The sequence below is a fragment of the Cavia porcellus genome, unplaced genomic scaffold (assembly GCF_034190915.1).
Source record: "Cavia porcellus strain 051 isolate PalLab524CR breed Dunkin Hartley unplaced genomic scaffold, mCavPor4.1 scaffold_6, whole genome shotgun sequence".
NCBI lineage: Eukaryota > Metazoa > Chordata > Mammalia > Rodentia > Caviidae > Cavia > Cavia porcellus.
The window spans coordinates 27,161,766-27,178,024 of record NW_026947489.1 but is presented as its reverse complement, the minus strand read 5'-3'; the positions used below and the strand labels follow the sequence as shown (position 1 = coordinate 27,178,024).

The window sequence follows — 16,259 nt, the reverse complement described above, 5'->3', positions numbered from 1 at the left end:
AAGAAACAGCACATTCTGCATGGCAGAGAAATGCAATGCTGCTCCCCTCTTCTTTGAGGAGCTGGGGATCAGACCCAGGACTTTGAGCATGTTACACATGTGCTCTACCAGTGAGCCACATCCCTGGCCTCCTCTTCTAACCTGAGATTAACAGACAGATCAAGAGCGCTCACCTTTTCTCCCTTCTTGCTCTGTGGGACTGCTAGGAACGATAAAAGGGGTAGATCGGAAAGCATCAGGGGAAGGAGCAACAAGATCTGAGGAATTCCTTTGTATAAAGAGAGAATCACAGGTTATTTTACCACAGCCATAGTTTTCATATTTGTTTTCACTTTGTAATAGCAAAAATATCTAAGTCATTCAGATCAATACCTAATAGCATTTCTTCCAAACAACAATCTGAGACTGGTGGAAGAACCACTAAAAAACTACTCTCATACCAGATTATTTTGTTCATTCTTTTTCAGGTCTTTTGAGACAGGGTCTCACACTACAGTTCAGGCTGGCCTTCTGGCTCACTGTATATCCTAGGCTGGCCTTGAACTCATGATTCTCCTGCCTCAGCCTCCCAAGTACTGGGATTACAGGTGTGTGCCACCACACCCGGCTTCAGACATCTCTAATATAAAAATTTTTTTAAAAGAATAAGGGCAAATTGGATGACCAGACACAAGGACATCATGATTGAAAAACAATGAGCAAGTGCCAAAAAATAATGTCACTGCAGGTTTGAGACATTAAAAAAAAAAAAAAAAAAAAAAAAAAAAAGCCATTTTTGCATAATTAGAAAGACTACATATTTATTTTAAAACAAACACAAAACAAAAAACAAAAAAGCGAATCTCTGCAATATCACTGAAATGAAGAAATTCAACTATCATTAACTATAACAGTGTATTTTCCCCTTATGATGCAAACTGAGAAGACATGCTGGTAAAATAAAATCGCAGAATGCTTATCTGGAATATGTATTACATTTATAGCTGGGAATTTTCTATCCTGGTGAAACTTTTTTTTTTTTCCTGGTGAAACTTTTGATCTACTGTTATATAGCCTCTGGAAACAGATCTATCTGCCCTCAATCATTACAGAGTCCTTAAACCAGAACTTCTAACACCTAGGTTCTACTTTTTGGTTTAATATGAATTCTGGACAAGCAAGCAACTTCAGCTCTTTTAACCTCAGCCCAAACTTTCAGACACAGCTGTGTGACCTACTTACGTGGACAGACTCTCCTGTATGAGGGACCTCTGTCCAGAGAGCTGCAGGACGTGCAGAGTGGTAGCAGGTGTGGAAATCAGAGAACACCCATCTTCCTCCTTGGGAGGACTGGAGCAACCATCAGAAGCTACAAGAAAAAAACAGAAAATCTGGTTGCACTTACTTCTCGGATTGACATTACTGATTTGCCCAAAAAGAGAAAAAAGAAAGAAGAAAACACTAAAACAGTAATATTTGTATTACCAACCACATTTCAAGACAGAAATTTTTTTCTAATTATAGTACAATTAATGGAATGCCATAATGAGACAAATCTTCAATAAATATTAAACCCCCCAAATTATGAGTTTCTTAAACAAAGTATTAAAAAAAAAGTTCCTGAATCCTTTCTGTCATGATCTAAACTTGGAGAGGAAAAGCCAGAATCCTTATACCTCTGCTTGGCTGCTCTTCTTTCTTGTGATGCTTCTATTATAAAACAGCCATCGAGCCTTTTATTCCCAGGTCTACCTAAGGTGAAGTAAAGCTCATGCCATGGTGCAGATGAGAGAAGTCAAAACAATGCGCATGACACCTGATGATACGAATGCAGCAATTTTCATGATTAGAACTTGGGCCTCCTCAAAGGAGACGGAAAATACTAATGTACTAATCAAAGAAAAAATGAGCAGCTGATTTATATTATGAAGTTTCCTACTGGTCCCTCCTCCTTAGCAACAGACAGAATATCAACTAAATTCATCCTAAGTGTAAAGAAATTCCTTAAACACAACCTTATAGCTTTAGTGAGGAAACAAAAAAAAAGGCTCTTCGGTCAGCTTCTAAATGTTCTGCACAGCAAGTTCCATCACAAGACAGTAAAAGAATAGTCTTCCCATCCCTTCTTATAAAAACCACATTTTATCTGGGTAGTTACTGCCAACACTTTCTTGTCCTCTGAGGTTGTGGAATGAGGTGGCTGTGGCTGAGGGACTAAAAGTGTACGAAACAAGCACCATTTTGTTCTTCTAAGTTTTATGTCCTTTCTTTTAAACTTTAACTGCCTTTTTTGCAGTAGGTGAACTAAAAAACAGTAAGTAAGTAGACTGTTCAAGGCAACGTGAAAAACTCAAACATCATATTAAAGAGTTGAAGATCAGTAAACATAGCAGAAGAAAAAATGGCTTAACTTAGCCATAATACTAAATTTACTTTATTAGCTGTTATGATTTTATTTCCGAAACACAAAATCATGTTAAAATGTTAAACAGCAAACAAAAATTCCCCAGAAGTGTTTCTCTAATTAGCTACAAACATTTGCCTTCCATATAACAAACAAGTTAGCACATCTCTCAAGTGCTTTCTAACTTAAACATTAGCCTCAGAACTAAAATAAAAATTTAAATCTTTGGAGAAGAGGAGATATCTATAACAACTAATCATCCTTTATACCTGTTTTATTGCTCTGGTCAAACAAGTCTTCCTGAGTTGACAAAACCTCAGGCTCTGGTGATTTCTCAATGTGTAATCCACCTTCCAGAACTTCTGGAACAGACGTCTCTTCTTTAGTTTCCATAGCAGCATGAGACACTCTGGAACTAGAAGGCAGGTCTTCTAACCTAGGTAAGTCATATCACCAGGAGAAAAGATTGCTGAATTCAGTCTTTGACCTGTTCACTAAAAAGCTTTTCCCGTTTTGTATTTTTTTCTTTAATAATTTCAAAATTCCCAGTAGCTATAATCTATACCATGACCTACTGAAAACAAAATAAGTTACTCTACAAAGCCCTCATTCCATTTCAAAGCCTGCCTGAGTCTCACACATAGCAACACCTCTTTTCAATTTGGCTCATTGCTGAGCTGTATGCTTTCCAAGATTTCTGAGGAGTGATTTGGAGATTTCTGCTACATAGGCTGTTATGCAGACTTGTAGGAACATTCTGATCCAGACCAAAATACTGCCACTCAGGAGGGCAGTATAAACAGTGACCTCTCATGGAGGGTGCTTGGATGTGAATTGTCCTCTGCTATTCCCATTCCATGTATTCTACTCAACTATGCTGCAAATCAGGACTCCTTTGCACTGATACTAATCATACATTTAAAACACTTTTTTTAACAACCCAGTGCCAAGGACTGAATACATACTGCAACAACTCCAGTTTTTTTTTTTTTCTTTTCTTTCTTTTTTTTGTCTTTTTCCTTTTTATCGGTACCAGGGATCAAACTTACGACTGCCTGCTTGCTAGGCAGGTGCTTATGCCGCTGAGCTAAATCCCCAGCCCACTTTTTTTTTTTTTTTTTTTTGAGACAGGGTCTCACTAAACTGCTAAGTTACCCCAGGCTGACTCAAACTTGTAATTCTCTTGCCTCAGCCTCCTGGGTAGCCATGATTAAGATATGTGCCATTTTGCCTGGCAAGACAATCATTTTGGTCCTTTCCCAGAGACTTTCACCTATCCTACCACTACGCAGAGTAAACAGAATAGCAAAAACAGCTTGAAGGAGAACTTCCTAAAGAAAAACCTAGGCAGAAGTGGTGGTACATGCTTGTAATTCCAGCACTCAGGAGACTGAGGTATGAGGCTCATCATAAGTTCAAGGCCAGCCTGGACTACACAGTAAGAGTCTGAAAAAAAATAAAAACCTAAAAATGCATCTACTGTAGCTAAATGTGATATACCAGAAAGACAACTCCTAACGTTTAGCTTTAGTCAGGACCTCACTGCCCACTTTTTCTACTAAAGAAAGCAACAAAACAATACTGAATACTTATTCAAAATTAAATCCTCAGGGGCTGGGGATTTAGCTCAGCGGCATAAGTGCCTGCCTTGCAAGCAGGCAGTTGTGAGCTCGATCCCCGGTACCGATAAAAAGGAAAACGACAAAAAGAAAAAAAATTAAAAATAAAAATAAATCCTCAGTTTTCCTCTGCCATATGCAATCCCCAGCTACTGCTAGACAAGTTCTCTACCACTGAAGTACAGCCCCAGCCAACAAAAGATTTTAATAAAAATTAAGTGCAATTTTAAAATCTAGTTTTGGATAAAATAATGACCAGAGATAGAGCAAAGGTGTATTACCCAGTTCCTACCAAGTTAAAAGCTGAAAACACTTGGACAAGTTCCTACATCTATCTCTCTCTCTTTTTTTTTTTAATGGGTACCAGGGATCAAACTCATGACCGCCTGCTTGCAATGCAGGTGCTTATGCCGCTGAGCTAAATCCCCAGCCCTATCTATCTTTCTCATAAACTGCCAGAGGTGGAATACCTAACAATCCATAGCAATGTGCATGCTCAAGTATGGAAAGAGCAAGTTTTCAAATATGGTATTTATGTGACTCTTCCTAACACCCAAGAGACCTCCTCTAGAGAGACAGTGGCTCCGCACACAAAGATGACAGAAGTGGCAATAAAATAATGGGATCATCACTAGTTACAGCAGCAAAAGATCTCTGCAAAAGGCAAAAACGAAGATGAGGACACAATCAGACTGCATAAACAAAAAATGTTTATAAGTAATCTTCCTATTAGACTAGAAATATGCTAAGGGGACAAAAATTGACAATTCCTAACAAAAAACTATCTACCCAACAACATAAAAGTAGTATAATCCAAAAGCAAAAATCCATGAACTACAGAGAGAGAGAGGGAAGGGTGGGGAGGCAGGAGGAGAAGGGAAGAGAAAAGAAAGAAAGGTAAGGGGAAAGGAGATGAGGCGGGAAAGGATGGGGAAGGGAGGGGTGGGGAGGGGAGGGGAAGGAGAGGTGGGAGGGGAGGGGAAGGAGGGGTGGGAGGGGAGGGGAAGGGAAGGGAAGAAAGTACAGTTTACCTTGCTGGTGCTGGACTTTGCTCTTCTACCACATGCACAGCTTTACCGGGCAGTAGTGTCACAGGGGAGTCCTTGGGGAGCTGTTCTGCCATGGGAATATCTTCACTGCACAGCTCTTCTTCTTGCTTAACTGCTCCAAGTTTCAGAAAAAAACAAAAGGGAAAAAAATAAACAGACAAGAAGGAGACATCATTAAAGTACTAGAAGCAGCCCTAGATGAATGAAACCCACAGTGTAGTACATGCTACGGAAGCACTCTACCACTGAGCTATATCCGCAAGCCTTCCAAATGATTTTAAAATGCAAAGATTTTAAAAGGAGTAAGTCCAACTTAAAATACATATAAATTTATACTTTCCAAAAAGGAAAGCAAGCAATAACTACTTACAGAAAATCTCAGTCTGCAAGCTATCAAGTATTTATCAGCAAACTGCAAACTTACAGTATCAACTTAAGATTATATGTATTTTGGATAGTTATAAAACTTATCAAGAGAAAGATAGCTTCAGTCTGAGAAGAAAACATCATAACTCCAAAAGTGAGAAAAGCATTTCATACCAGCATCTGCAGCCACATCGGAAAGCCTGTTATAACCAGAGTTGGTGGTTATTAACTGTAGGTGTTCTTTGTCTGCTTCATATGGCACAATATGTTCTTCAACATCCTGACTCTGAGAGAGTTCCAGGACCCCAAAGCCCAGCTGTGATGAAGCAGGATCTAGGATAAAACTCCAAGAAATTAGGAATCACCCCACAATATTTTCAAGGTACAAGATGCTGTCCCTTGGCAAAATAAGATCATGAAAAGTTTTTCACATCAAAACCCTGCCCCCAAAAACATTTCCAAAAAAATAAAGGAGTCACACATGACCCTAGGTTCAATTCCTAGGAAAAATTAACACATGCATTAAAAATGAAGGGAAAGCCAGGGATTTAGCTCAGCGGTGTAAGCACTTGCCTGGCAAGCGCGAAGTTGTGAGTTCAATCCCTGGTACCAAAAAAAAAAAAAAAAAAAAAAAAAAATGAAGGGGAAAAATGTACAATGAAGCAAAAACTTGAATACCATGAAGCCTTACAAGCATCCAATATGGTAGACTCTGTTTACATTATGAAGACACTTATACCATAGCCTATACCACACAAAAAACTATTCAGAGTCCAAAAATATTTGGAGGAAAAAATGAAAGTAAAAAGAGAAACAGCCAATATACAGAAATGGAACTATCCAACGAGCTACGAAGCTACAAGTCCTTGGACAAATTACATGGAATATTTTAAACAATAAGCAAATTCCTTTTTGTCTTTTTTTTGTACCAAGAATCAACCTCTGGACCTTGCGCCTGCCAGGCAGATGCTTAGGCCACTGTGTTATATCCCCAGCCCCACGATGAGCAAATTTCTTAATGACTCAATTTAATCATGAGAAATCCAGAACCTGGTAACAAGAAACTCAAACACGTGCAAGCTCATGTTAAAAGAAGGTAGAAGAATATACCATGCAGAAAAAAGCACAGGCTACCTTCAGCACCAAGGGCATGTGTGGTATCATCTGAAGTGTCGTCTTCTACCTCCTCTTTCCCCTTCTCTTCCAATTCTTCTTCCTTCTCTTCCCCATCAGTAGGAACAGATTCCAATGACATTCCTAGAACACTACACAGTAGAAGGAAACAATCATGTGTTCCCAGAAACTGGGACACTGTTTAAAGCCCCTGAATGTTACTACAAATTCCCCTACCAATTACCTTTTAGCCAAATGTGAAAACATTAAAAAAAAAAAACCCTCCTCTCTTCTTAAATGCTCCTCTCTATAGCAATCACCTAGAAGGTTAGCAACTCAAACTGAATTATGTAACACAGAAATTAAACGAAAGACACAAATACATTTAAGTTTCATAGATCTTATTATGAGTAGACATAGAAATATCCTGCACTCTCAAGAATTACTGAGAAGTGACAGAATGTACATTGAATGAGCAGGGAAGGAACTCAAAAATTGAATCGATTAAGCCGGACAAATTCACAGAAACATTTTAACCCAAAAACCTTAAAATACATGAAACTAAAGAATCCAAATGAAATTTAGGCCCACATATTTAAAAGAAAATTGACAACACAGAAAAAAAAAAAAAAACATAATAAAACTAAAAAACAAAAAAATTAAAAAGGAAAAAAAATACCTGTAATAAATATAACAAAAAATTAGAAAAACAAAATAAATAACTCATACAAGCCAGGTGAGATGGCGCTTGCCTGTAGTTCCAGCACTCAGGAAGTTGAGGTAGGAGGTTTGCTACAAGTTTGAGGCCAGCCTGGCTACATAGTGAGTTCAAGGCCAGCCTGAACTATATAGTAAGACCCTATTTCAAAAAACCAAAATAAAAAAGAACTCATACAAAGAACTCTAACATATAAACAAATAAATGACAACAGTCAACTCATTAAAAACAAAAGTAGCTGGGCATGGTGGCACACGCCTGTAATCCCAGAATTCAGGGAGCTGAGGTAGGAGGATGGCTATAAATTCAAGGCCAGCCTGGGCTACAAAGTGAGTTCAAGACCAGCCTGGACTACACAGCAAGACAGTCTCAAAAACAAATAAATAAATAAATAAGAAAGAAAAGTATCTTTACATCTTTAAACACATGAAGAAATCAGAGAAAGTACTGCCAATCAGAAAAAAAAAAAAAGTAAATACTACACTACTGCTCAATGTTACCCATGTTACTGTAAGATAAACATTTTTATCCACTTATACACACATTAAGAGAGTATAAATAAAAGAGGACCCTTTCCTGGAGAACAATTTGAAAATACGTAGCAAGAGTTCACAAAGGGGCTCAAGATGTAGCTTAATGGTAGAGCACTCTGCCTAGTACATGCAAGGCCCTATGTTGGATCTCCAGCCTATTTTTTAAAAACATAAACAGTTTTAGAGCTGGGGAAATACAAGTGGTACAACACTCAAACTTGAGCATCCAATTCCTAGCACAGAGTTCAATCCTTGTCACTGCCAAGAAAAGAAAAAGAGCTTAAGAAATATTAATATTAGTCATTTCAGTGATCTCAAAAAAAACCCTGAAATGTAGGATAAAACTTTAAAAATAAAAATAAGTCTTAAAAAACAATATGCATGAATGATTTAGGGATGACAATGTGCAATGTATGTACCATTGTTACACCCTGACTGAGATACTTTAAAATTTTGTTGTAGTTTTTTTCTTTTTTTTCTTTTCATCTAGGAATAAAATAGAGTTGAAAAAAAAAAGTGTATGTTCAGCATCAGAAAGATAAATCATTTTATAACCTATAAAATAAAATCTTTTCTTGAGACAGGGTCTCACTTTGTAGTTCAGGTTGGCCTTGAACACACTTTGTGGCCCAGGCTGCCCTCAAATTCAGAGCAATTCTCTTGCCTCAGCCTCCCAAGTGCTAGGATTACAGGTGTGTACCACCATATCCAGCTCATAAAATAAAATCTTACACCACTATTTAAAATATTTGAAACAATACATAAATACATAAATAAAATGTCTGAAACAATCCAATTTGCTATATGAACTAGACTGGATCCTAGATCAAATTAGTAAAACAAAATATAAGACATCTTTGACACAATCACAAAAATGTAAAAATGAAGTGTTGTTACATATAATGGGATTATCTGGTGTGATAATGGTTCTATGAATCTACTGGATTATTCTAGGGGATGAATGTTAAAGGGGAACTATGAGGTTAGTTTTGAATGACTCAGTCCCTACTAAAAGCAAGCACATACAGAACATACATGTTCTCTTTTTATCCCATCTATAGGTTTAGTTAGGAAAAATGTTACAGATTTAACTCACATGGGAAAAATGTTCACATTTCTAAGCAAAAAGGTCAACAAACACAAAATTATTTTCCAAATGATGACAACTATGTAAATTAAATGAAAACAAATGGAAAATTTGCCAAAATGTTTATAGCAACTAGCTTGTGTGCCAGAATTATAGGGTGACATTTTTTTACTTCCCTGCAATTTTCTACGTATTTAATAATGCATGTTAAGTGTAACTAAGCATAAAAAAGGTAAAATCATAAATCTGGAAAGTTGGGGACCCATAATCTGAGGAAGAGAAAAAGGATTAAGTATAAAGATTTTCATCAAAATAAAATTGAACAAAAAATAAAAACAGGACTTTATCCATGTACTCAGGACCAAATACACAGAGGGAAAGAAAGTCCAAGAGCAAAGGTGACAAAAGGTACTAGATGAGCAACAAAGAAAAACATACAGCTACACACTTGAGCCTTCTCACCTTTTGACACAGTCCTTCCTCATGGCCCAGACCTCTAAATGCCGCTGGGCGCAGTGAGCTTTGGCCCTCTTCTCCAGACACAACTACCACCTTAGGAACATACGTACACTGCACTCTGAATGCAGTACAACCCACACACTTACAATTCTGCAACAGACATGTCCTGCCTAGACCTCTCCCCTGAGCTCCAGACCTACACATCCAATCATCTCCTAAACATCTCCAACTGGCTGCTGAACAGGTAACTCAATTTTAGCAAGTCTATAACTGAACTCTCCCCTTGCAGTCTTCTCCATCTCAATAACAGATTCTCCACACTAGCTGCTCAGATCAAAAATGTAGGATTACTGCCACCTCTTTCCTGTCTCTGCACTCCACATCTGCTCCATCTTTAAACCCTATTTTTAGATCCTTAATCTCAGCCAGGCATAGTGGTGCATGCCTGTAATCCCAGCACTCTAAGAGGCCGAGGCAAGAGGATCACAAGTTTGAGCCTGGCCTGGACAATATAGTGACTTAGCAAGACCTTTTCTTTTTCTTTTTCTGGTACCGGGAATCGAACTCACGACCTCACACTTGCCAGGTAGGCGCTTACACTGCTGGGTTAAATCCCCAGCCTCAACAAGATCCTTTCTTGAAAAACAATGACACAGCTCAGTGCAAGGTCCAGGGTTTAATCCCCACACTGCAAAACCCATGTTACCATTCTTCATACACCTTCACCATGAACAAGCCACTGGCATATTTTGCCTCAATTATTTCAAGAGCATCCTACTTGGCCTTCCTGGCTCTGGCCCGTTTTCTCCTTTTAGTCTGTTCCTGATCTAGCAGCCAGAGTGAGACTGTTAAAATCTTAGGTCAAACTCAAAACCCTTAAATGTATTCCTATCTCACAAAGAAAAGCTGTGTTTCTCACAATCACCCATAACACCTTGAACTGGTCCTCCCTTCATTTCTCTGATGACATCTCCCATTTCTCTGGATCACTCCACTACAGCCACACTGACCTCTTTGGCATTCATCAAATCTGCCAGGCACATTCATGCTGCAGTGTCTTTGCACACTGTTCTCTATGCACAGACTACACTCACCCAGATAACCAAAGAGATCACTTAATGGGGTTGTATTTTTAATCAAATGTCTCTTCAGAAAAGCATAACCTAACACCCTATATAAATTCTCAACTCCTTCATACTTTCTGTTCCCTTACCTGCTTTTTCTATTCAGATCTTTTCAGTCTCTAACATGCAGCTATGTTTCATTTATTATGTATTACTGCATCCCATATAAGAATGTGAGTAACATTAAAATACAGGATTTTTTTACTGATCATTCTGTATCCTCGAAACCCAAGAGTGTTTGGCATACGGGAAATACTGAATATTTGTAGAATGTTAGGTAAATCCGAAGAGATTTGAAAGAAATCAGATTATGAGAGGAAAAAAAAGGATCAATGTTATATTCAACTGCCTAAAATAATAGAAAAAGAATGCCAAACTAGAGTCCCAAATCAGGAGCTTGGTGAGAACTCCTCAAAATTAAAAAAGACATAGGGATGTAGCTCAGTGCAAAGGCCCAAGATTCAATGTCTAGTACCACAAAAAAAGAAAAAAAGAAATAGACCTTTATATCTAATTTATAAATATTTACAGTAATTCCCATAACAGCCAGGCATGATGGATCTTTTCAAATTCAAGGCTATCCAAAAAAAAAAGAAAAATTCAAGACTATCCAGACTACACAGTGATGTCAAGACCAGCCTGAACTATACAACTGGACTCTACCTCAACCCCCCCCCCCAAAAAAAAAATTAAAAATTAAAAAATAATACACACACATAAAACTATATGTCACACACATGCACACATAAGAGTATATATGTTATACAATAGTTTCAAAAAATATTACCAAAAGGATCTATTTCTTTTCCTTGGGGGACTGGAGGGCTGCTGCTATCTAGCATAGAACCCAGAGCTTCACACATGCTAGACCACTGAGTGACATTCATTCTTAATTTTTTTTTTTTTTTTTTGGGAGATAAAGCTTGCTAAATTACTCAGGCTGAACTCCAATTTGCAATCGTCCTGCGTCAGCCTCCAGAGTAGCTGGGATTACAGGTATGTGCCACCACACCCAACTCTCTATTTCTTTTCTTTTCTTTTTTGGTACCAGAAATTGAACTCAGGACCTTGTGCTTGCCAGGCAGGTGCTATGCTGCTAAGCTAAATCCCCGGCCTTCTATTATTTCTTAAAACAGCATGTGAATCTACAATTATCTCAATTTTTTTTAATGTTTCATGGTGAAATAAAAAAATTTTTTCCCATATTTTAGAATACTCCCAGTTTAGGAATGTCAGCTTATATCAACAGCACACCAGATAAGGCAAACATTTTAGGAGGAATTTCATGACATAGGGTAATGACCCAAAAAGCCATTTTTATCAAAATATCTGATTTATGAATAAAAACAACAAAGACATATACATCGTGGAGAACTTTCACTCTTTTAGAATCACTTTCAAGTTCCTTCTGGCTTCCTGGCCTTAACTCCGCAGTTCATTCCATCAAGAAAGCATTCTTTTCACACAGCATGCTGCTCCTCAGCCCTCCAATTACATCCAGCAAATTCATGGTTATTGTTTGGACTGCGGTCCTTAAAGAGCTGCTCCCACAGTCCCCAGACCCAGGTATTTTTATTTTTTCTCTTAAATGATCACAACTGTAACTGAATAGCTACTGATGTAATGGCTTAAAATCAGCCTCCTTCATTAAATTATAAGCTCCATGATAACAAAGTCCCTTTAAAGTACCTGCTGCAACACCCGCATATTTAATGATGCAGAAAATGCAAAGTATGATTCCACCACTTGGGAGACTGAGGCAGGAAGACTGCCCTGAACTTCACTGGTCTACACAATGAGTTCAAGGACAGCCTGAGATACAAAGTGAGACCCTGTCTCCAAAAACCAATAAATAAAAAAAGAAAAGAAAAGGAATAGTATGGAACTTCTCCAATACCACTTCATTCACAACCGAGTACCCATACTTCCAGACTCCCTACTCACACTAAGACTCTGAGCCATAAAAACAGCTAAATCGGGGCTGGGGATTTAGCTCAGCAGCATAAGCACCTGTCTTGCAAGCAGGCGGTCGTGAGTTCAATCCCTGGTACCGATAAAAAGGAAAAAGACAAAAAAAAAACAAAAAACAAAAAAACAGCTAAATCTAAATGGGTTTCTAAAGAGGTACTATAAACTTGAATCTCTGGAAAGCAAAGCAAGATAACACAGATAGTGAAGTGAGTGTTAGGAACAAAAGCAAAAGTATTATGATAAACAATAAAAGAACACCCAGTCTCGGTGTCCCTGGATGTATCATGTTTAGGTGCAAAGTCCCTACAATGAATGTGATCATTATGTATATCTAAAATGTATCAATAACTCAGAGCAAGTCAGAGTTGATAGTCTCATACCTCAAATGAGGGGAGTGCTACCACAGCTCCCGTTAATTATTGCCAAGGACTGATAATCCTAGAAGCCTGAAATACAGATGTAACGAAAAATTTCCCCATTTTAAAATTCTGTTAATTAATTTAGACATGTGGGCCAAATACAAACCATCTGCAGGCCACAAAGAGCCCACTAGTTTGCACATTGTTTTGAAGCATTCATTTTTACTCAATGTGGGAGAAATTTGTGTATGGAGTACAATATACACCAGGAAAAAAAAGCACTTAATTTTAAGATAAAACCGTATTCTTGCCAGGCAGGGTGGCACATACCTATAATCTCAGCACTCAAGAGGCTGAGGCAGGAAGATCACCAGGAGTTCAAAGCCAGCCTGGGCTACATAAGTGAGTTTAAGGCCAGCCAGTACTACATAGTTAGACCCTATCTCAAAAAAAAAAAAAAAAAACACAATATTCTTTTGGGGGAGGGTATGTCAGGAATTCAACTCAGAACTTTGTACTTGCCAGGCAGGTACCCCATAAAAACAATAGCATTTGGCGGGGGGGGAGTCTTTCTGAGACACAGTTTCACTACACAGTTCGGGCTGGCCTTGAGCTCACTTTGTAGCCCAGGCTGGTCTCCAATTTGCAAGGATCCTCCAGCCTCAGCCTCCCAAATGCTGGGATTATAGGCATGCATCACCATACCTGGCTCAAAAACAATATTCCTGATCCATTTCAAGCTACCATTCTCTGCTATCTCCCAATCCCAGACCTCCTGGCTCCTAAAGTTGCTTGTTTTTCTTTGATCTTAGGCAAATTAGGGAAGAAGACTGAGAATGTGTAAAAGGGGAAGCATCTGCATCAAAAGGAATAAATCCTACCAGGATATATCATGTACAGGTACAAAGTCCCTATGATGAATATGATCATTATTATATCTAAACTGCATCAATAACAATAAAAAATACCAGAATTCTACTTACAAATTGCTAATAAATCCTTAATATCATAAAAAAAGAACAATCCAAAGTCCAGCTCTGTCACCAACAATATATCCAGAGCACGTGTTTAACTTCATTGCCCATGTTTCTCCCACTATTCTGTATAATAGAAGTTAAATAATGTATCCACTATAATAGTTCCTTTAAGGTATTTGATCTTTAAATAAGATTATATGTCAAACATTCAATATAGGGTCTAACAGGATAAACTGGAAAAAAATGGACACTGTCAAAACATTCATAAGACATAGTAAAAACTGATTTAATGTAATAATCACACCAGGATCTAACAGTGGTGAAATACTTTAGTTGGTTGGTAGAAAATATACCTAACCATTTTGATAATAGTACAGTTAATATTTTTTAGAAGCTATATCTTTTTCTATTTTATTTTACATTGCCTATTTTATTTTACATGCATAAGATAGATGACAACTTGACTACTACAGCTATAAAAAGTATTACCTTCAGAAAGGGGTTCCAGCTATGAGTGCTAAACACACTACTATCTATAGAATTCTCCAGTTTCATTCCTTAATTCACAAAAAGATTAATCCTTTTATCCTTAGGATGAGGCAACAGATACAAATAAAGAGTTGATCTGCTAATTAATTTAAATAGCTAAGGGTGGTGGCGCACACCTATAGTCCCAGCACTCAAGAGACTGAAGGAGGAAGATCCCATAAATTCGAGGCCACCCTAAATATAAAGCAAGACTCTGTCTCAAAATAAACAAGTTTAAGTATAAATTCTTTCAAATATTAGTATACCTGCTTGTCCTGTTTGGCTGAGGTAACGGATCAATGACCTGACTGATGGAACTACATGTATCCAAATGAGAAGAATCCACAAGGTCTGAAAAAAATGACCGAATATTAGCACAAGAGGCACTTACCACTAAACTTCAATACAAATTCAAGAACACACACAACCTAATGAGCCACACTGACATGATTTTGAGTGCTTACTAGGTACTGCACTAGACCTGCTTATATACATTCACCACAGGTCTTTAATGTTCAAGGCCCTCCCATCCAACAGCACCTACAAAAATGCAAAGAGGATGGACAGCTTTAAATGTCTCACCTGCAGCCTTGTTTTCTTTCAAATGTTCATTGAGCCCACTATTATGGTCTCCCTGTTCAGCTGTCTGTTCAGGAGTGGACACAACATCCTAGAAAATATACATACATAATGTGGATACAACATATAAATAGTCCAAAATGAAACGTACTTTTTGTGACTATGTTTGTTCCATCGTCCCAACACACTTAATCTGAAAAATAGCGATCCTTTAACTACTTATCTTTGCTGGTTGGTTCACATTAGAAAACTTAAATCTGCTTGATCATTTTCAAACAAGTTATCTATCACTCACCAACACAGGGTTCTCTTTGTGCATCTGGAGATTTGGAAGGTGTCGAGAAAGCACACTAAAGTGAGAATCATCTTCAAGAACCTGGCTTTCAGGCTGAGAATCTTCAATTATCAGGCAAGGAGTATCTTGCTGAGAGAAATCTGAATCCAACTGACTTCCAGTAGGGTCCATCTGCTCCCCTGGAATGGAATAACAAAAGATCAGCTCTGAGTAACCTACGAGCCTTCCTCACGCAATCTGAGCCTAAATAACGGGGCGGAAGTACAGGAACTGAGAAGGGCCCAGTTCAGGGATCCGCCGATCAGAGCATTCCATCTGTAATCACTTCCTATCACACCTCCCCAGCCCCGCTTTCCTCGATACTTACAACGAGCCAACAATCCTTCCCCCTCTTCTTTTTCATTGCCCTTTCCCCTCCTCCCTAACCTCTTCTCCCCGCCCCTTTTTCCATCCCCCTACAACTCTGTGTCCTTCTGGAGTCTCCACCGCCCCCCAAAAGGCTGCTCGCGGTCTCCGCTCTGGAAAGCCCCTCGTCCCCTCACGATTCCTCGAGACCACCGGCCGCCAGCCGGGCCACCCCACCCCCTCCCGAGCCTGCAGCCCCTTCCACGGCACTGCCGCCATGCTTGCCACCCCGCCCCCTCCAGGCCGCCGTCCCCTCGGACTCCAGGCCCACGCCTCCGGAGCCCGCTGCGCCCCCGTCTTCCCCGGGCTGTACCAGGCATCTCGGCGGGACGTCCTTCGGGCTCCAGCTAGAGGTCTCGGTACGCTCCCCAGGTCCCTCTAGCTGGATTCCCGGGTCGCCGCTGTCGCCGCCGCCGCCGCCGCCGCCACCGGCCGCTACCTCCCCGCTTTCCCGTCGCGTCACGCAGTATCAGGCCGCCTATTCACTGCTGCTGCCCGCCACTCAAGAAACCCTGTGAATGATAGGTGGTTGAGGAGGAAGGCCCCGCCTCACGCAAGAAAATGGAACTCGGCGGCGCGTTTCCATGGCAGCATGATAGTGCAGGCCCTCCCCCTAGGACAACCGGAGAATGACAGTATCCATGAACCTCAGGGACCTTGAGAGGGCACGAGATGTGTCCTCCACCTCCAGAAC

At 39.3% G+C, this 16,259-nt stretch overlaps 1 protein-coding gene across 7 annotated transcripts in view; it reads right to left on the bottom strand.

The window, feature by feature from the left end:
* Tp53bp1 (tumor protein p53 binding protein 1) overlaps positions 1-16,036 on the bottom strand; it is a 77,924-nt gene extending 61,888 nt beyond the window's left edge. For all 7 annotated transcript variants that reach the window (XM_063250170.1, XM_063250171.1, XM_063250173.1 and 4 more), the window contains exons 1-10: positions 15,879-16,036; positions 15,161-15,339; positions 14,869-14,956; positions 14,553-14,637; positions 6,552-6,682; positions 5,592-5,750; positions 5,034-5,163; positions 2,653-2,819; positions 1,222-1,348; positions 174-268 (exon numbers count right to left, since the gene is read on the bottom strand). In XM_063250170.1, coding sequence (XP_063106240.1) covers positions 174-268; positions 1,222-1,348; positions 2,653-2,819; positions 5,034-5,163; positions 5,592-5,750; positions 6,552-6,682; positions 14,553-14,637; positions 14,869-14,956; positions 15,161-15,339; positions 15,879-15,885 — 1,168 coding nt within the window. In that variant the 5' untranslated portion in view covers positions 15,886-16,036. The remainder of the gene's footprint in view (positions 1-173; positions 269-1,221; positions 1,349-2,652; positions 2,820-5,033; positions 5,164-5,591; positions 5,751-6,551; positions 6,683-14,552; positions 14,638-14,868; positions 14,957-15,160; positions 15,340-15,878) is intronic.
* Positions 16,037-16,259: the final 223 nt, after the last annotated feature.